Below are 21,210 nucleotides of genomic sequence, written 5' to 3' on the forward strand. Positions count from 1 at the left end.
CAAAATTGAAAACATGTAGAAGATCTGATCTGGGGGATAATCTTGTTCTCTTGGTGGAATTTTTTTCTGGTCTCTTTACAGCACCATTTCAGCTAAAAATAATTTTTCAGTGAACAGTTGAAGTTAGTGGTGTTTGTGTGTAGTAGAAACTTCTCAAAGTCATTCCCACTCATTAAGTTGGTCCCATTTATTACAATTCCCAAACATTAGGATATCGTTCCCACTCATTGAATGTCATGTTCTTAAGTCCTTCCAACTTATTTAATATCTGGTTCCCGTGCACAACTCTATTTATAAAACGTTGTAAATTAAGAATCTCGTTCAAGTCATAATACATTTATTCTCTTTTTACTGAGGGTTAGTGGATCCAGTTAAAATTTTGCGACACATTATTTCCCACCAACCAAACGGAGGAGTGTGAAGAGGACGTGATAGAGAGCAGGAGGCCTGTGTACGTGTTTGCTCGTGAGCACTGAGTTCTACGGTGATGTGATATGTTTCTGGTTTATTTCATTTTGATTTGAGTTTAAAAGATAATGAAGCAGGCGATCACAGCAGAGCAGATCACTCAGTGGTTCACTATCGGGGCCCAGTTCGCCAACGTGAGAATCACCGATGAACCGAAGAGAGAGAGCGGCCCCGACTCTCCCAGTGAGAAACCCGGGTAAGACCAGCTTCACTCAGGGGCCGAGGCTGTGGGGCACAAATTGGTATGAGGTGTATTAATTAATAAACACCGTGTTCTTCAACCTGGTTTTACTCTGGACCTACACTTTCCTAGGAACAGTCGCGGAAATTATCCTGAAACGAGCTGGCCTTAGCATGAGGTTCATTAGTCCAACTACCATTCCACCTTAACGCGCCAGAAACTCATTAGCCCAACTTTCTGTTCCACCTAACCTGAGGGTCGTTTCAGGAGATTACTTCTTATGCCTTAAAGAGTCTATTTAAAAAAACGTTTTTAAATTAATTTCTGACTGCACTATTTTATGTGGTATATATTCGGTCCTCGATTGGCTAGTATTTAATGTCATTTTATATCGGGTGACCAGACGTCCTCTTTTACCCGGACATATCCTCTTTTTTAGACTTAAAAAAAAATGTCCGGGCGGAATTTCACAAACGTCCGGGATTTTGTTTTTCTAGAGCTTACATAGAACTTCGAGAAGTTTCGTTCACAAACTAGTCCCGCTTGGTTCGCTTGAGTGAGAAGGGGGCGTGGTGAAGTAGCCTAAAATCTTCTGATTGGACGGTCTGACTGTAGAGCTACCGTTATTGGTCGATAACCTTCTCTGTAAACATTTAATTGGTCAGTCTGCACGTCAGTAGTCCTTGTTTAACCCCCCCCCCATCTCAGATCTGGTCACCCTATTTTATATAACCTTCAAATGAATATGACATGGCCTCCTTTAATATTTGCTGAGCCCTGCCGATGACATCCATTCATAATACATTTAATGCTTGGGAACGACTTAATAATGCGAGGAAACAACTTAGAAAACAACAGGAATGAGATGTTAATAGCATTCCCACAATTTATTTAAAAGGCTTTTGTTACCAATAAACCTGTGCTAAGATTTGTCCTGTGTATTATTTTCAACCGAAGTATATCATGGACATTTTACTGTTTTTCCATTCTACCATATAGTATACTCTCCAAAATGCATCAGGAATAAACTACAGGGACTTTAGCTAATTTACACACTAGCATTCACAAAAAGTAGTACCACTATTGAAGGATGTGCATGGCTGATCATTTCCGCTTGGAAACTGCAGTGTTCCAGAAAAGGTTTTAATTGGGCAGTTTCAGGCAGTCATGGTTTCTTATGTCATAAATCTAAGGAACCAATCTTGTGAACTTAACCAGAAGGTTGTATGGAGGATTGGACTAGCTGTGTATGCATAGATTTGTGTGTAGTGTATGAATGAAAATGTGTAAAGTTGCATTTAAGCAACTTTTAAGATATTAGGGATTGTAAATAACTTTTAAATATGTAGTTTTGATTAGCGGATGGGAGTTTTTAGTGGTTTAGTCTATGATGGGACAGTCAGCTTAAAATCCCAAGAACCCCAGCTTGTGGTTTGAGGCCCAGCTTTGACAGGACACTCGCTGCTCCAGTGATTACTCAGACAACAGTTCCCCAACATCTGTAACATGATTAAAACTTGAATCACTCTGGATAAAAGCCTCTAAAACATTTTTTAAAAAAGAGTAACGTTTAGTGTGTGTGTGTGTGTGTGTGTGTGTGTGTAGACCTAATGAAAGCAGTCCAGTAAGAGATGGAGCAGAAGGAGGAGGAGAAAAGAGCCGCAAAGGTGGAGTGCGCGTTGGTGAGACATTTTTATAAAATTTAAACACTGTCATTAACCATCACACACTCCCCTTCACACCTGTACAGTGTCATTAAAACAGAGGGTTACCCTTAGACTTCAGTACTGCATCAGATTATATTAACAAAGATATCAAGCATTGCAGAAGTTAGCTAACGTATAAGGTACTGAAATAATTGTTTATACCAGGGGCAGCCTATCTCTTTGCATTGTGTGGAACAAAATGCCAGGTTTGTAGTGTGCTCAGGGCCCGAAAAGACAAAACCTTTATACAAATGCAGACTTTGAGTTTTAAATCAAGCCATTAAACATGTATTTTGTAACACTGTATGCGTTTGGTAAAATGTTTATTATTAACCAAAAATTTAGAGTTTAGTCATTTTAAATAATGTGTTCTCTTCCTGGGGAAGGTGGTAGTAATCAGTACAGAGAGTTTTAGTTCAAACTTATTACTCTATTGTATCATATAACTGTTGATTTAAAGCAGAAGAAAAAAAAAAGATAATAAAAGTTATTAACAAATAGCGTTTTTTTCCATGTATTAAAAGAAAAACTGGAGATTGTTTTGACTGTGTGGTTGATGTCATTTTTGTATTTGAATCTTGCTTTATCTTCAAGGTCCTGGGACAGATCCTCCTCCTCGTCTTGCCAGCTATGAGTACCCAGCTCTCCCCATCACCAAGAATAGACAGGAGGTATGTATTATATATAAAACACACAAAACACATACATGCATGCTGCATGCTCCCTGAATTGTAGCAAAACACATAAATGAAACCAGCCAAAAATGTAACCATGAATAAGCTGTCAAAAATAAACCGTTTAAATAATATAAATATTAGCAGTGTTTTCTATTTCACTCTTTCTCTTTTTTTTCTTGTTTTTAGGATTTTGTATGTTTTTTCTTGTGTGATCATCTCAGTGCACAGATGGTGTTGGCAGGGACTTTGTGCTTGTGTGTTCTATTTATGGAATCAGGTGTGTTCTTAAAGTGGTGCCTCTACAATCCATGTTTCCTCTCTTTGTGTCTGTGTGTATGGGTATGTCCAGTTAATCTCTCTGATAGAGAATAACTCTGTGGTAATCATCCGTGGAGCAACGGGCAGTGGAAAGACGACTCAGCTACCTCAGTTTATCCTTGATTATTACACTGAGAAGAATGCACCATGTAACATAGTTGTCACACAGCCCAGGAAGATTGGAGCATCCAGCATTGCCCGCTGGGTAGCACGGGAGCGGAAATGCACGCTTGGCAGTCTGGTGGGGTATCAGGTAATACAGTAAAATTCCTGGACCATAGAAAAGTACCTTTAAAAAGGTGTGACCCTTTCAGGTATCGGCCCAAAGAATAGAAGTGCAGAATATTGTTTTGTTTTTAAGGTTTATGTAAATTCACAAGAGCTTTTTTTCTGGAATGATCACTTGTTTGTGTATATATAGGTTGGTTTAGAGAAGATGACGACAGAACACACACGACTCATCTACATGACGACAGGAGTCCTGCTGCAGAAACTGGTGTTGGCCAAAAGCCTCACTGAGTTCTCACACATCTTTATAGATGAGGTGACCTTAATTCTGATGAACTGTAATACAGTCCAGAATGTGTAGGATGATTTGGCTTCTATTGAAGTGTTTGTCCTATTAATTCTATTCCATTAAATGATTTTATTCTGTTCTACATTATTTTTCAGGTGCATGAAAGAACAGAGGAGCTGGACTTTTTGCTTCTGGTTGTCAGAAAACTATTGCATTCAAACTCCCGCTATGTCAAAGTACAGCCACAAATTCAAACACAAGTTCTCACAAACACACACACACACACACTTCAGTAGGTAAATGTATTGCATATTTTCCAATAATGAATTACATTTTTGTAGATTTTTAAAAACTCTGTAATATTAAAACAAACAAACAAAAAAAAAATTGGGACACACAGACAAAAGGCAGAAATTATCCACTAAAAGCCAACCCCCCCATCTCCTTCTCTCAGCCTCTCACTCTCTGCCTGCAGGTGATCCTGATGTCTGCAACTATAAACTGTGCTGAGTTTGCAGAATATTTTGGAACGCCTCTGCGGACTCAGATGAACCCTGCCTATGTGTTTGAGGTGGAAGGAGCGCCATACTCTGTGGAGGAGTTCTACCTTGACAACCTCAGAGACATCCTGCCCTTCAGGGTGAGTCAAAGGGGACAGTAGTGATTTTGTTTGTTTTGTCCAGGAAACAAATTACTAAGTTCACAACAAGCACAAACAAATATCAGGAATTCTGTGAGAGTTCAAAAAGAAAACCTGCGCTCTCCTAACTGCATTCATCCTACTTACATCTGAAAACAACACAATCTTGTTTTGCTGTATTAATCAACACCGACCTAAAAGAGTTTGGGGTTGATTCCCCTTCCCGCAAGTTTACAACCAAATCTGAATGGTTACACTACCTGGGGGGTTTTTCTTTTGTTTTGTTTGTTTGTGTGTATGTTTTAGCTGGACTCCCCTCACCTTGATGACCCGTGCATTACCATAGAGATGTATAACGTTGCTGTCAGTCTCATCCAGAGCTTTGATGAAATGGAGGCCAAAGATCAAAGGTCAGATTAATTACCCATCTGGTGTTTTTGAGCTGTTTCTAATGGAAGAATAACTTTTTATTTAGGTGAGAATTTAAAATGTGTGTGTCTGTGTGTGTGTGTGTGTCAGCCGTTGGCAGGAGGGTAAAAGTTCATCTCTGCCGGAGAGAGGCAGTGTGCTGGTGTTTCTGCCTGGACTGGCAGAGATTCAATACATGCAAGAAGCTCTCGCCAAACTTGTCCGCAAGAGGTGAGCAGGTCATTAACGAATCTGAACAGCTCAGTGCAAGTTGTGTGGAGTGGTTTCTGACACTAAGGACAAAGCCTTTGTTTCTCAGGTTTAGAATAGATCCTCAGTTTCTTAGAATTGTGTCTGAATTAGGATTTGATCTGTGTTATTCTCAATTAGGGCAAGGCCTGATTTTTATTTATTTATTTATTTGGGACGCTGCCTTTTTCCTGAATTGGGAGTGGGCCTGTGGAATTCTTTTGTGGGAAGAAACGTCAGTATTCTGATTTGACTTAATTTTATATGTGAGTCTCCATAGATATCTGCTTTCTATGTCACTCATTCACATTCAGCAGGCTTAAAATTCTCCCCAATGTGGTGCTATAAGTGTTACTTCATTCTGAATCAGGACATGGCCTGTGGGTTTGCGATGAGGTCAGTGTGGATTTGACCTGAGACAAGGCCTGTGATTTTATGTTTATAGGTTGCAGGTTTATCCACTGCACTCCACAGTAACACTGGAGGAACAAAATGGCGTCTTCTTGGTGCCTGTTCCTGGATACAGAAAGGTGTAACAAATGCCCTCTCACTTCCTTTAGATTTTTATTGAAACAGGTTAATTTTATACTCTGTAAATGTGAAGACCTGTGTGGTACATACTTGTAACTCACTAAAGCATGCTTGGGTGTGTGTCCCCGTCCAGATCATCTTGTCAACTAATATTGCTGAGAGCTCGGTAACGGTGCCAGATGTTAAATATGGTGAGTTGTGGGAATAGTATCTCTGACTAATGGAATTAAGACAACATCAATTAAGATTTTAAGCAGACTAGACTTTAAACTCTCTCTCTCTCTCTCTCTCTCTCTCTCTGTGTGGGTGTGTTTGACAGTCATTGATTTCTGCTTGGCTCGTCATCTGGTGTGTGATAAAGAGACAAATTACCAGTCTCTTTGTCTGACCTGGGCATCCAAGACCAACTGCAACCAGCGCAGAGGTTGTTCCTCATTAGATTATAATTAGTAAACTAATAATTTAGTTGATTAAAATGTATTGATTGTTGCATCAAGTGTTGCAATTTTACTCTTATTTTATGATATTTTGATTCAGTGTCATTCTTTTTTCTGACTAATTGTCTTTAGGTATTTGGTGTGTTTTCTCTCTCTCTCTCTCTCTCTCTCGCTCAGGTCGTGCTGGTAGAGTATCAAAAGGGTTTTGTTATCGCTTGGTGACCAGAGATTTCTGGAATAAAGAGATTCCGGATTATGCTGTGCCTGAGATGCTGGTAAGAGTTTAACTGACCTGTCATATTCACATCAGTTCGTCACCTGATGTACAGCAGTTTTTCCAAAAGAAATGGATTTGTGGTATAATCTTATTTTATAAGATTATAAAAAATATTTTACTTGACCATTTCTTAAAGGACCAAGAAGTAAAATGTATTCCACAGCTTTTTTGTGTGTGTATTTGTTTTTGGTTTATTTATTGTGTGTTTGTGTATTTGCTTTTTTGTTTGTTGTGCGTAGCGTTCTCCGTTGGCGAGTATAGTGTTGAAGGTGAAGCTGTTGGATATGGGTGACCCTCGCGCTCTTCTGTCAACTGCCCTCAGCCCCCCAAACCTCAGCAACATAGAGAGGACCATTCTACAGCTGAAAGAGGTCAGAACTCAGTTATACACTGTGTGTCCATTGTGTGCATCACATTTTTACTGAGTAAGTTCAGTTACTTTAAAGTACACTCATTGTGGACACATTATGGAAACCACTATAATAACTAAGGCATGGAATTAAACTAGTTTAATGTCAACATGCTTAATACCAAGTGCTTGCCAGAAGGGTATAAAACCCCTAGCACTGGACTGTGGATCAAAAGAGCTGTGTTCTCTGGGGTGATGGAGCTCCACACTTTATCTTATGGGATGACTTGGAGTGGTGTTTGTGATATCCATATCTAACCAGTGAGTTAGATTCTGTGTGTGTGTGTGTGTGTGTGTAGATGGGTGCTCTTTCAGTAAGCAGCAGTTCTCATAAGCGTTTTGATGGTGTACTGACATTTCTGGGTCGCGTCCTTGCTCACCTTCCTGTGGATTTGCTCCTGGGGAAGATGATTGTGCTTGGAAATGTCTTTGGCTGCCTGGAGGAATGTCTCATCATCGGTAACGCACACACTGCCTCTGTCCTAGTCACACAGGCACCAGTTGTTAGCATATACCCACTGGGTTTATTTTTCTCAGTTGGATTGCATGTAAGTGTCCCCTGTGAGCTTTTGAGTTTTGAAAGCTTTCACTAAGGCAAAAATATTTATTGGGTTTTTTTATGTTTTTGCAGAACTGAAATGTATATCTTGCAAGAGCTGCAGTTTTTATTTTCCCCTGAAAACAGGCCTAAATATTTAAATAGTTACAATTGAAATTGGTGTGAATATAGGTTTTGAAATTGCTGGACTTTATGAAAGCCAAGAACAGCATGACATTTATTCTGTGTCTGTTTTACAGCTGCGTGTCTCTCTCTGAAGAGTTTCTTTGCAATGCCGTCTCTGCAGCATCTTGCAGGTTACCGGTGAGTTCATATTTCCTATAATATTTACAATCAATAAATATGCCATAAAGTGATACTGTGGCCCAAAAGGTGCTTGAGGGTTGTGGGTTCAATCCCTGCCTCATGTCACTGTCTGTAAAGATTTTGATTTGTTTTGTCTGTGCTCTGGTTTCTAATTGGCCAAAGTTTGAGTGGCTCAGTGTGTATGTGCGATGCCCAATTCAGGGTGTGTTCCTACCTTGAACCCAATGATGCCAGGTATGCCCCAGACGCTTTGTGACTCTGAAAAGGAAAACGCAGTTACAGAGAATTAAAGAGTGAATGAAATATGGCATATTTTGGTGTTTATTTTAAGCACATATTAGTGCCGATTGAGTGTTTTAGTTTTTTTTGTTCATACTGCTGGGGTTCACTGCTCTCACTGTGTCTGTGTGTGTTTTGTGCTTGTAGGAGTAAACTGGCCTTTACTCATGGTGTACCCAGTGATTCTGTTGCATTCGTCAATGCCTTCAAGGTTGAAGTGCTCTTCTTAATATTTAAAAACTAGCATAATTGATGTTGGAGATGATGATTAAATATAGTTTTGACATATAAACCATTAAGAGATCATTTAGAGAATAGTGTATACTTGTCATGTAACCTTGAGTGTGCGTTTGTTTTTTTAGGCCTGGTACACATCCAGAAGTAAAGGAGAGTTTAGGCACCCGAAGGTCAGTATAAATGCATTTGTTCACTAATTATGTGATGTTGTTACATACAGATAGTCTTTTGTTTCAGAGTAATGATATACAGGGGTTGGATAATGAAACTGAAACACCTGGTTTTAGACCACGATAATTTATTAGTATGGTGTAGGGCTACCTTTTGCGGCCAATACAGCGTCATTTCGTCTTGGGAATGACATACACAAGTCCTGCACAGTGGTCAGAAGGATTTTAAGCCATCCTTCTTGCAGGATAGTGGCCAGGTCACTATCTGATGCTGGTGGAGGAAAACGTTTCCTGACTCGCTCCTCCAAAAAACCCCAAAGTGGCTCAATAATATTTAGATCTGGTGACTGTGCAGGCCATGGGAGATGTTCAACTTCACTTTCATGTTCATCAAACCAATCTTTCACCAGTCTTGCTGTGTGTATTCGTGCATTGTCGTCCTGATACACGGCACCGCCTTCAGGATACAATGTTTGAACCATTGGATGCACATGGTCCTCCAGAATGTTTTGGTAGTCCTTGGCAGCGCCCATCTAGCACAAGTATTGGGCCAAGAGAATGCCATGATATGGCAGCCCAAACCATCACTGATCCACCCCCATGCTTCCCTCTGGACATGCAACAGTCTGGTTGGTACGCTTCTTTGGGGCTTCTCCACACCTCCCAACCTCTCCCGGATTTGGGGAAAACAGCAAAGGTGGACTCATCAGATAACAATACATGTTTCATATTGTTCACAGCCCAAGATTTGCGCTCCTTGCACCATTGAAACCGACGTTTGGCATTGGCATGAGTGACCAAAGGTTTGGCCATAGCTGTCACAGATGCGCCAGCAAGACGTGCACCAACAATTTGTCCTCTTTTGAGCTCTGGTATGTCACCAATAATGTTGTGTGCATTGCACTATTTTGAGCAAAACTGTGCTCTTACCCTCTGCTGACTGAACCTTCACACCCTGCTCTTACTGGTGCAATGTGCAATTAATGAAGACTGGCCACCAGGCTGCTCCAATTTAGCCATGAAATCTCTCACACTAAAATGACAGGTGTTTCAGTTTCATTGTCCAACCCCTGTATATATTTTATTAATCTGGCACAGTAACATCGTGTTTGGAACTACAAGGCCGTTTTTTTTTGTATTCTGTATTGTATTCAGAAGTGAACAGCTTTCTTTTTTTGTCATGCAATGTTTTAGGATGAACTGGAGTGGGGCAAAGAGAACTGTATTCAGATCAAAAGAATCAGAGAGGTAAAAAGCATCCAGCCACCCCATGATTATTAAGGAATCTAATAAAAAAAAAAAAAGGATACAGTGTCACACAGAGTACCGTGCAAAAGTTTTAGGCACATGAGAAACTGAGATTTAAAAAATGCATGAGATTTAAGCCCAATTTATACTTCTGCATCGACCCTACGCCGTAGGCTACGCATCGACATGAACCCTATGCCACAGCCTGATACCTTTTCTCCAGAAATGTAACTACACGTCACGTCAACACAGACCGCAACGACTGTGATTGGTCAGAAGTCGGACACACATTGGTTATTGGCGGAACCGAAGAGGTACAGATACATTAACTCCATTCATAGTGAGAGATTTCCTCAGACATGATGTGGGCTTCAGGGATGAATAAAAATTTGAAGAAAGGAAAAACTCACCAAGAAGTGATACGACACAGGAAAATTGTGCCGGTTTTGTATTAGCTACTTTCCTGGCACCTCATGTAAACTCTGCTCTGTCCCACACAATGATCTACTCCCTAAATAGTGCACTTTAAAGGTTTATAAAAGTAATTCAACTACACCACTACATTGTGTACTACATAGTGTGGAGGAAGATGTTTGAGATTCAGCCCTAGTGGTGTGGCGGTGAACTTGCAGAGTGATGCCGACGTAACGCCAAATGGCTCTTGCATAGCCTACGGTGTAGGGTTGGCGTTGAAATATAAATTGTACTTTAATTGCCACCAGTTCCTTGTGAGCTTTTTATGATACACCAACTATATTTTCAGCATATGCTAAAGATTACCTATGAGCACAATAACATGACACAATACCCCATTCACCAACCTAGCCCGAGTTCTCAGAACAGATCTTGTTTTTACGTATAGATGTAACTTTATTTTGTATATCAATCAACCATAACCACCTCTGTTGGTGTTTCTACAGTAACCATACATTCTCTCACCTCCACTGATCATATAGGAGCATTTTGTAGTTCTACAATTGCAAACTGATGTCCGTCTATTGCTCTTAATATTTCATTGTTTTAAATGGTTCTTCGAGGGTCAGGACCATACCAGTGCAGCACACTAATGCTACACCACCACATCAGTAACACTGCAGCACTGAGAATTAGCCACAACCCAAATCATACCTGTTCTATGATGGTCCTGTGGGGGTCCTGATCATTTGAAGAACAGGATAAAAGGGGTGAGACAGTTTGAAGAGCGGCAGGTAGACTACATTCTGTAACTGTAGAACTACAAAGGGCTCCAGTATGGTCAGAGAAGCTGAGAGAATGAAGAGTGAGCGAAGAAACAAGGAAGTGCTCGTGTTATGTCTGATTGGTGTTTATAAACAGTATAAGAAAAAATAGCATTCTTATCATTACATGTCCTTGTGTCTCCGTCATAATGAATCTACAGGAAAAAGTAGTTTATGGATATTACAACTGGTCCAAAAGTGTGCAATAAACTATTTTGACCTATGAAGGTTCTTTAGGTTTTGAACAAACGAATTTTGAAGATGGCAGGTTTGGTGTTGGGACAGCAGCTAACATGTATTTTAAAGTTTAAACATTTAGAAGAAGATTCTTTTCTCTCTGTGTGTGGGTGTGTGACACACAGGTGGCTGAACTGTTTGAAGAGTTGAAGAAGAGGGTCACTCAATTCAACATGAACGTCACTGAGAGCTCCTCTCCACTGGCCTACACCAGCTTACACAAACAGAAGTTCATATTGCAGGTATTCACTTTAGAATTGATTTGTAAAGAAAATTAAGATTCATTAAATTAAGTAAATAAAAATGATTATTTGTCCATTTTGTCTTTTATTAACACTAAAACCATGTGTCTGATTACTTTTGAAAACACACAAGATGTTTCAGTGTATTTTACAGTGCATTTAGGTCGCAGTCAAAAAACGTTTAGCTTTTCTGACTGTTTTCTGTCAGTAAAATGCGAATGAGTTCAAGCGTTACAAGCAGTGTTCTGAACTAGTTCTCTTCTCCGATGAAACACAAGTGAGGAAAGGTTTTATTTTCTGTTTTATAATTTGAATTTATCTTGAAAGTTTCTGTTGAAACTTTACAGTGAAACCAATATAAATCATGCGTCATGAATATGTTTTTGAAGTATGGATTTTTTTTAATACGTATTTCAAAGTTTCAAAGTACAATGACTACATAAGTACAATAAATATTGGCTTGAACTCAGAGACAAAACATAGAAATAAATGGGAAGCAAAGTTTGCCTTAGTTCTCTATAATACAAATATAGAATATGCAGTATGTAAATAAAATAAATAAGATGTAGTCAACCTGAAAGCTATAAATATTGTTCTAGTTATAAGCTTTGATAAATCGTCTTCTGTGCAGGTGGTAATTGCTGGAGCTTTCTACCCAAACTACTTCCTCCAGGGAACAATAGATGAGGAGCTTGCCTCTAAAGAACTTGCTGGAAACAACCCCAAAACCACTGTACTGGTACCAGACAAATGTTTTTGTATTCATGTCCTGTAGAGCAGATGCCCAGTTCCACTGAGAAGTTGGGTGTTAAAGTCTTTTTGCTTAAGCCAGTGGGATAAAAACGATAATCATTTTTTGAACTTTAAAATACACACGACTAGTGCTAAGTATTTAGAAAAGCATTTCAGTAAAGTAATTATGTTGTTCTTTTCCTTAATCCAGCTTTAGCAATTTGAGATTTGGACAGTTGCTACTCAAGTAGACTTTAATTTTTAATCTCTCTCTCTCTCTATCTATCTATTTATCTCTCTCTCTCTATCTCTGTGATCTCTCTCTCTCTCTAGGTTCGTAATCTTCCTCCATTTGCGTTCCTCTATTATAAACAGCTGCAGTCTCTGTTCAGACAGTGTGGCCAGGTCAAGTCCATTGCCTTTGATGGCTCCAGGTAAACTTGGGGACAGGGACTCTGCTGACCATGCAGGAGTCATTTTGGTTTATAATTAGACTGTAGTTCATTGGCTGCTCTGCATACTTTGTGCCCCCTTTTCACAGTGTTCTTCAATGGTCAGACCATTGAAGAGCAGGGTGAAAGGGGACAGACAAAGTATCCAGAGCAACTGGTGGACTACGGTCTCTAGTGTTATATATATATTGGTTTCTTACCAGAACAAAAACGTCAATAAATTAAGAGAAAAATATATGGATCCTTTTCATTTGTTCAACGTACGGTGAAATCCTGTGTTGTAAATATAATTTGCCTTGATCTTTGTTAATGTGTTTGTGTGTATGTGTTTCAGAGCATATTTGGAGTTCTATCGTTCCTCTTTGAGAGGTTCTGGTGTTCTTCCCGAGGTTTCTCTCTCTCTGCTCCTGTGCCAACAGAGGATTCCTTTGCAGCTGCAAGTCCATCCAGTGGAGGAGGTGGAGGCTCGTGCTGGGGGGAGAAACATTTCCCACCTTAAATATGCACGGTAAACACACACACACATGGACTACACAAACGTCTGCTTTTAATGATACTTAAAAATATGGAATAAACAAAACAGTGATGAATGACAAGTCATTTCAAAACAGAAAATCTGGATTAAAACAAGAAAAGAAAAATATATATTTTAGACGCAAAGTTTGGGACTCACAATACACGGCTTAAAGACAATAATAAAATATATTTTCTCTCTTACTCTCTCTCTCTCTCACTCACTCACACTCTCTCTCACACTCACACACTCTCTCTCTCTCTCACTCACTCTCAGGGTGAATGTTGATTTTCAGAGTCAGAGTGTATATCCTGTTGGAGTTTTGAGCAGCAGTATTGAGCCAGAGAAACTTCCCTCCAGTCAGGTCTTCATCATCAACATCACTGAGGTCAGTTTGACTGAAGAATTTTAGATATTAATGGAAAAAAAATTAAACCTGGATCAATTTGTTTCTTTAGACCCCTAATCTTTAATTTTGAGAGAATGAAAAGTGGTGTAACAATGTGGGAGATGTGCTCCTGTCCACGTTGGAACATGTTGGCACATTTTTGAAATTGTAATTTGTAAATAAACCAGTATGTGTTCCATAAGTAATCTAATGTTACTCACGCCTTCTTTGGGTGTGTTTGTGTAGGTGGTGGAGGTGGGTCATTTCTGGGGTTTTCAGGCTGATGAGGTCAGTATGGAGAAACAAAGGAAGCTGACCACAGAGATAAACCAGCGTCCGCTGAAGCCAGTGTCTGTCTCTCTTTACCCAAACTTGCTGTGTCTCGCTCCATTCTGTGACACACACACACAGACTGAACCTGCCAGCTACTACAGAGCCAAAATTTTGCACATACTCGGCAGCAATGTGGAGGTAACACACACCACACCCACTTGTAGCCAACTGTGTTTTAAACACATGTGGCAAAATTAGAAGATTGTATATAATGGCTTGTTTGATATTACAGAGTAAAGATCTGATTAAAATGATTCAAACATTAAAAATCAAAGCGTTGGAACATTCCTGGAATCTAGCACCTCAGAAAAGCCTCTGCACAGATGGCTCTTTTTACTCTGTCAATTTTCTATGATCACACTACTAATAAAAGCATATTTTGTGTGTGTGTGTGTTTTTGTTCAGGTGTTCTTTGTGGACTTTGGGAACACCTCCCAGGTGCCATGTAACAGTCTGAGAGAACTCCCTGCTGATCTGCTGACTCCACCCTTTCAGGTGCTGTTTCTATGGCAGTTAATACAATATAGACTCCAATAAAGACTTTATACAGTACTTTTTAGAAAATATTTCTATAAACTGCTACACACTGAACCTGACATGAATTTAAAAAAAAAACATGCAGAATGTCTTCAAGTGCATTTTTTTTTTGCTTTTTCCTGCAAGGAATAAATGGTGACATTGGGGGTGTTACTTATTTAAAAAAGTGAAAGAAGTGTATTACTGCCTCATTCAGTTGTTTTCAGTTCTGTTATAAATAGCTTGGATATCTATTATCTCTGATAAAGCTTTCTGTGAGCTTCTGGCTGTTTGTCTGCGTGTTAGTGTGACTGTGTTTTTCATGTGTTTCTGCTTGTTTCGTTTTGTGTGTGTGTGTGTATTCAGGCTCAGGAGTTTGCTATAGCTGGTGTGTGTCCCTCAGCTCAATCAATGATTTGTGGAGATCAGTGGAGCAGTCGAGCGAGGAATCGTTTTATCACTCTGGTCAGCGGCCGCTCGCTCATCGTCACTCTCTTCTCCATCCTGCATGGCGTAATGCGGGTCCACCTCCATGTCGCCTTGGAAACGGGTGATGTCAGCGTGGCCGACCTGCTGGTAAAGGAAGACCATGCCCTTTATGCAGCTGAGAGCTTTGAGAGCCAGGTAATAACATGCATCAGCAGTTTTGTTAGTGAATCTACACTACAGGTGTTTGTACAGGCCTCAGATTAAGACTCTGTTGACACTAATTACTACAAATCCTCATAGTTACTTTTAGCACACACAGAAACACATGTCATTTTACCTGTCATTTAATGTTCTTTTCAGTTTAAACTAATGACCGATCAACTAAAAATGTTGTTAATGTCTTATTCTTCTTCTTATTTTTATTCAAAACATGTAAAATTAATTGTTCTTTGAAATTTTTTATTCCCTAATAAATGGTGCAGCACTTACACTTGGGTTTTTCTGATCCACTGTAATATCTTGTTGCTTAGATTCTGGTATTTACTAGAATAAATAATGCTTGAGAGAATAAAAATGCCTCAGCCTTTCATACCGAATGACAAATTCAAATTTCAGCTTTGTCTAAACAGATTTGAGTTTGCCAGGTGCCCCCTGGTGACACATTCTCTTCAGTTTTAATTGCAAAAGCTTTGTTTAAAACATTTGTAATGGGTGAAAAGTAATGTATTGTAACTGAACAGTTTATTCTGATAAAAGTAAATTTTCTTGTAATGTGTAGGAATTGAATATTTTTTTAACAAAATAATACAGGGGGTCCTCGACTTACGACGTTGATCCGTTCCTACGTCGCGTCGTAAACCGATTTTCGGTGCAAGTCGGAACATACGTACACACTGTACGTAAATAACATATTGTAAGCACTTATCCTAACCTAACACCTATCCTCCTCGGTCCCGAGCCGCGTAACCGTGTATTCTTCCGCTGCGCAACACCAAACACGAAGTTTGCGTTACGACGTTTACGACGCAAAACCACTTAAGTCGAAACAAGGCTTTATACAGTAAATGGGAGATGTGTCGTAACCACGAAACATCGTAACTCAGGACTGACGTAACCCAAGGACCTCCTGTAATTAATGTATAAATATTAGAAATTTAATAAATATGTAATTATTTTGTTAAACTGTGTACTGTAGCAGTCCCATGAAATGTTGAAGAGCCTGTATGAGGATCTGAAGGAAGGATCCTTTACTCCGAGTTCCACCAGCAGTTCCTGGCAGAGCCGCAAAGAAGAGGAGAAACAGCTTATTGACTCCCTTCTGCTCTCCTTCTCTAAAACCAGCCGCAGCACCCCCAAGTGCAAGGTATTGCCACTCAGCTTCTTACAGGCAGCATATTCACTGTCACCAGGCTTCACATTTCATTACCTTTAAATGGAAATAGTATTGATGTAGAATGGTAACATGTTTTCCTCAGGTTCCAGTGCATGGCCCCTCCAGTCCCCACAAGGTCACTTTCCACAACATGAGCGCAGGTGCACTGTGCAGGTGAGAAACACACACACACACACATACACACAAACAGCATTCATTGTTCAACACTAGCTGCTTCTGTGTAAAATTGTATTAATTTAGCCTACTGTTTCCAGGTCTGTTGTGATAGAGAGAGACAGTATAAACTCTGTGCTGGTGAATGATCATCCACAGGACAGTCATGAGAGGATGCTGGTGGCTGGATCGGTTTCACTCAGTGCATCAGGTCTCACTCCTCTCTTTTTCTCATATATATAATCAGTGGGCGGAAGGGAACACCTTCGCAGGGCAGTACATTCACTCTCACACTCACACTTATGGATACTTTTGAGTTGCCAATCCATCTACCAATTTGTTTTTTTGGACCATGGGAGAAAACCCACATAGACACTGGAAGAACACACCAAACTCCTCACAGAGAGTCACTCGGAGTGAGGCTGGAACCCACAACCCCACATCTGCTGCGCCACTCTGTATATAATATATATATATAATATAGTTTCTATTCTCAACAACTAGCATTGAACTGCACATGTGGGGGGTTTCTATGAATTGGTGGTAATGATGAAAATATTAAGCAATGTCCAAGTTCTGGATTCGAAAACCTCCATTTTAGATGATTCCAGGTAATTGAACTAGATTTGATTAAAAGGGGAGGGAAACAGTGGGTTAGATTTGATTAAAAAGTAACTGATTTGAGTGTTTGTACAGGTTCATGTGTTTTACTAAAAGAAACAACGCTGATGCCTCACATCCGTGGCCTCCCAGCCCTCATCACCATGCTCTTCACCCAGATCATGGAGTTACGGTAACGTTCAAAAACTTAACTCTGCTGCTTTCTGTGTTACAGCTTATCTCCAAAATAGTACAATTATAAAGCATTTTTTTAGCTTAGCATTTAACAGAAAACTTTTGGTAATTGCTAACTTACCCAGGTAATTGTTTCATTCACCATTAAATTGGAACATTTTAGCATCAAGAAAATAAAACAGTAAAGGCTAATAATATAATAATTTATATTATTATAATATATAAATAATTTTAGCAAAAAACAATATTTTTTATCACGAATGTTCATCATAATTTACAATTGTAAAATTTTTAAATTTCAGTAAAGTAATGACAAGACTATCACACTGAATTAGCATACACACATTCACAATGTGTTTTTCTTCTGTAGCACTGATAGAGAGAGAACCAGCTTTACTGGAGCATTGTGTGGCCTTGGGACCAGCTCCAACTCCAAGGAGGCTCTGCTCCCCGAGTATGATATCGAGCTAGCATTTGATGTGAAGTTTGATGTCGAGGACATCACTGAGGTAGTGTCTGTGCGATGGAGCAGTGTAAAAACTGAAATTGATAAAAGTATATTAACAGTAATAGCAAGTTTGAAGCCTGATTGTTGCTTTTGTCCTTTATTGGTAAGTGACTGACTGATTGACATCATGTGTCCTAGACACGCAATGCTGAATCACAGATCACACAAAAGTAATGTTGTGTCTTTCATGTTGGGACCAACAAATGCCAACATTTTAAGAATGCAAAAAGACATTAATTATTAAGATAAACCTTAGGGACTTAACTCCACAAACCAAGCTTTTGTAGTATAATTCATATTTATCAAAATAATTGTGTGTGTGTGTGTGTGTGCATCCCTATATACAATAACAATCAAAGCCACTTTATTTTGGAACTATAGTGTATAACTATAGAGTATATCTTATTGATACGTGTACGATATGATTTTAAACCATATAATAAAGTGTATTAGTGATAACTAAAAAAATGTCTTAATTTGACAAAATGTCCCTTATTTGTCCTTTAACAGAAGCTGTAGAAGTGTTCAGATAGACTGATTGTGTGTGTTGTACAGATAAATGCCCTGAGGGGAGCGATAAACAGATTGGTGTGTGAAGGTCCAAATGGTCTGCTCCACCTCAGTCCAGAGAGGATCAGCTCTCTACAGGAAGATGCTCGAGAACGACTCATCAGGTCAATACCTCTATAAATAATCACAGATTTGATTACAGTGGATTCTGAGGAACCTTTATAGAACATAAAAGATGCAGTAAAACAAAATCAAGTATTAGTTGTATTCTGTAATCTGCCAAAATGTTTGTTTATGCCCCTCCCCCAAATTTAGAACACATCCGCCACAAAGAACACACATCTAAACATTTAATAAATTTACATATTTGGAGGAATAATATATAAATTGTGGCCTGTGCAGATTCTGCATGGGAATTGGCAGAATAATGTCATTATATTTTTGTTCCCTTTGGAAAATGTTCACTTAATAATGCACATTCATTCAAACATTCATGTTTTCTATTTGACTGTTCACTGCCATTATTACATTTTGTACTTACACACTGATTTAGTAATGAATTGCTGTATAAAATACACAGATTTATTTATGCAAAAATTTGTTTGTCTTTAAAGGTTAAGCAGCAGCGATATGAAAGTGTCAAACAAATAAATACAGTGGAGTTTGAGTTCCTAACTTGTGTTTATTGATAGTCAGAAAACATGTTATTTCTTACTAATTGAAGGAATAAGGTTTAAAAGACCGTTGGTCCCCCCCCCCCCCGGTGTTCGGAAACTCTAATAGGCGTCTTGCCTGTGACGTAGATGGTGGACAACAACTCTAGAAGCTGCACTTAATTTAATGCAAAATGACGAAAAGGTGTGTTGTTTGTGGCTGCAATCATTCAATGTACAGTGGGACATCTGTGCACAAATGGCCCAAAGATCCCAAAATATCCAGAAAATGGACTAAATTTGTCCACTTTAAATGGGCACTTTGGAAAGGACCATCCGCTCACTCCGTTATCTGTAGCTCATTTCACTGGCGCTTTTCCAACAATATGGGCATGTAAGGACACCAACGAAAGGTGTTGAAGAGCCTCTGTAACATGGAGGTAAACAGGGTAAGGACACTCACTTCGCCTGTTTTAGTTGGTGTTAGTTAACGTTAGCTTGACTCGCTAAACTCGGTGTCTCAGATTATACTCGGCTACGTAGCTGCATTACGGAGGTTTATAGTGTCGGATGAATTCGAGTTCGACTTCGATCACATTTACAAGAATAACAGTACCTCTACATTTGAGTTTAGCTTATTGCTAGGCTATTGTCATGAATAATGTTGGTTATTTAGCTAGATACTGTCATAACAGTCGGTCATAACGGTGTTTTACCGCGGCGTTGTTCAGCTGTTGTCCACCAGTGACGTCACGGTCGCGTTCAAGAATTTCCGTAGCGAGCTCGGGTTTTTCCGTCAATTTAATAAAATTGTCAGTTTTAAAGCAAATTAAGCTGCTATTTTCATTTTAATTCATACTTATATCTGTCAGTAACTACAATAATGTGAAATATTCACGGAGGTCCATTAAGTGGTGCTTAGCCTTTAAAATAAAATCTTAGGTTAGTTATACATCGTAAGGAAAGGTGTGGGGCAGCATTCCCCTGCTTCTTTTTTTTCCAAGGGACTGAGCCCAGCCCATACTCTGGAGACCAGGAAGACTATATCCACAGGCAAAAATTGAGAGAAACAAAGTGAGAGTTCTGTACATGCAAAGATAAAATGGAAAGGCAATGCTCAGCCTAAGGAAAACAACATGATAGTTTTTTGCATCATTAGAGCCCTAAAATAACAGTACAAGTGCCACGCGTACTAAAGGGCATTATTGATATTGACCTCGTTTGTCAGTTCTTTCAAAAATGTATGTTTTTAGAAGTTTTAAAACATTCACTTTAGGCCTATTGCTTATATTCTCTCTATAGTTTTAGCAATTATTTTAGAATAATTGTGTTTAAAAAAAAAAATAAGAATATACAATGTTTTAGGCTCTTCTGTAAAACTCCTGTTAGAGAAGATCGCACTCCTGTTTATTATGACAAACAAAAGAAATGGAATCAGGTACCACACTTTAATTATTATTTATATTGTGCATTCTTGTAATGTTACTCTGTCTGGACTTTTAAAATGTTAAAATAAAGGTAATCAGTATTGTACCAGTTTAACACTAGTAACAGCCATAGATTTTAGAAATATTTACAGTGTTGTGCCTCAGGAATGTAACCGTGTGTGTGTGTTAGGTTGACCCATCCCAGCAGATGGAGGTTGTACAGAAAGATGACATCAGAACTAAAGGGGTTCTGTTCGAGCTGCATCCTGTAACTCTGCTCAACATGTGATGCTTGTGGCCATGTGATGCTGTGGCTATGGTTTAGTGTTGTAGTGATGTCCTTAAAAATGGTGTAACCCACAACCGGTGGCTTGTTCTGATTGGTGGTTTGCCGTTATCAGACTCTGTATTTGTTTATTTCTATTATCTTGCCCCAGTGGCCTTTATGTTATTTAATAAGAGTTACCTGTTATCTGTTTCCTGTTGTTAGCTAACAGCAGCAATCTGTGTCTTCACCTTATTTCATATTTGGTTCTCAAAATAGTATAAAAAATGCTGGATTGGAATTCTTTTGTTTTTCTTTTCCTAATAAAGTGTGTTGTGTTGTTTTGTATTGTTTAAGGCTCTAAAGTATTTTGAATTAGAGACCACCCCCTGGAATTAACCAGGAAAAAATAATTTTCCACTGTTTTCTCTCATGCCACAAATGTTCTCATCAGTCTAGATGTTTTAGTGTGTACAAGGTTTGTCCCTAACGAGTAATTTTATACACTCATTTCCAATTTAGCTTGTAATCTGCAGCAGCTTTTGATTTACACTTTAATCCTCTTTTTCACTCAAGCCACAAAAAAGCAAAAGCCGATAGTAAAAGCTAAGCAGATAGTTTGGTTGAAAATTTGCACCTATACTTTCTCTCATCTTAATGTACGCAGTCAGCAAAGAATATTACTCTGATTTGTCCATCTTTAGTATGAATAAATGTTTATTGACATTAAACAATAAAATATATTTTTTTGCCATCTGTATAACTACTGTTTTGGAGTTTTTTGGACCACATTCTACATTTCGACTAA

General features: G+C 38.9%; 1 protein-coding gene across 2 annotated transcripts; it reads left to right on the top strand.

Annotated features, from left to right (window-relative positions):
* Positions 1-340: 340 nt before the first annotated feature.
* tdrd9 (tudor domain containing 9) lies at positions 341-21,060 on the top strand. 2 transcript variants are annotated; one of them, XM_066679016.1, is made up of 35 exons: positions 341-664; positions 2,255-2,331; positions 2,950-3,026; positions 3,382-3,603; positions 3,772-3,894; positions 4,023-4,103; positions 4,343-4,507; positions 4,814-4,917; positions 5,027-5,146; positions 5,610-5,694; positions 5,829-5,886; positions 6,015-6,119; positions 6,310-6,407; positions 6,649-6,780; positions 7,118-7,277; positions 7,617-7,680; positions 8,110-8,173; positions 8,325-8,369; positions 9,564-9,617; positions 11,218-11,334; positions 11,966-12,073; positions 12,400-12,500; positions 12,853-13,026; positions 13,309-13,420; positions 13,667-13,891; positions 14,159-14,248; positions 14,636-14,893; positions 15,894-16,061; positions 16,174-16,244; positions 16,346-16,455; positions 16,941-17,037; positions 17,410-17,548; positions 18,103-18,221; positions 20,076-20,148; positions 20,328-21,060. In XM_066679016.1, exons 1-35 carry the CDS (start codon positions 537-539, stop codon positions 20,424-20,426), a joined length of 4,023 nt encoding a protein of 1,340 aa, XP_066535113.1. In that variant the 5' UTR covers positions 341-536; the 3' UTR covers positions 20,427-21,060. The 2 variants fall into 2 exon arrangements, with proteins under 2 accessions (XP_066535113.1, XP_066535114.1); XM_066679017.1 differs by lacking the exon at positions 20,076-20,148.
* The last annotated feature ends 150 nt before the right edge of the window (positions 21,061-21,210 follow it).

Source organism: Hoplias malabaricus, chromosome 8, assembly GCF_029633855.1.
Source record: "Hoplias malabaricus isolate fHopMal1 chromosome 8, fHopMal1.hap1, whole genome shotgun sequence".
Taxonomy (NCBI): Eukaryota; Metazoa; Chordata; class Actinopteri; order Characiformes; family Erythrinidae; genus Hoplias; species Hoplias malabaricus.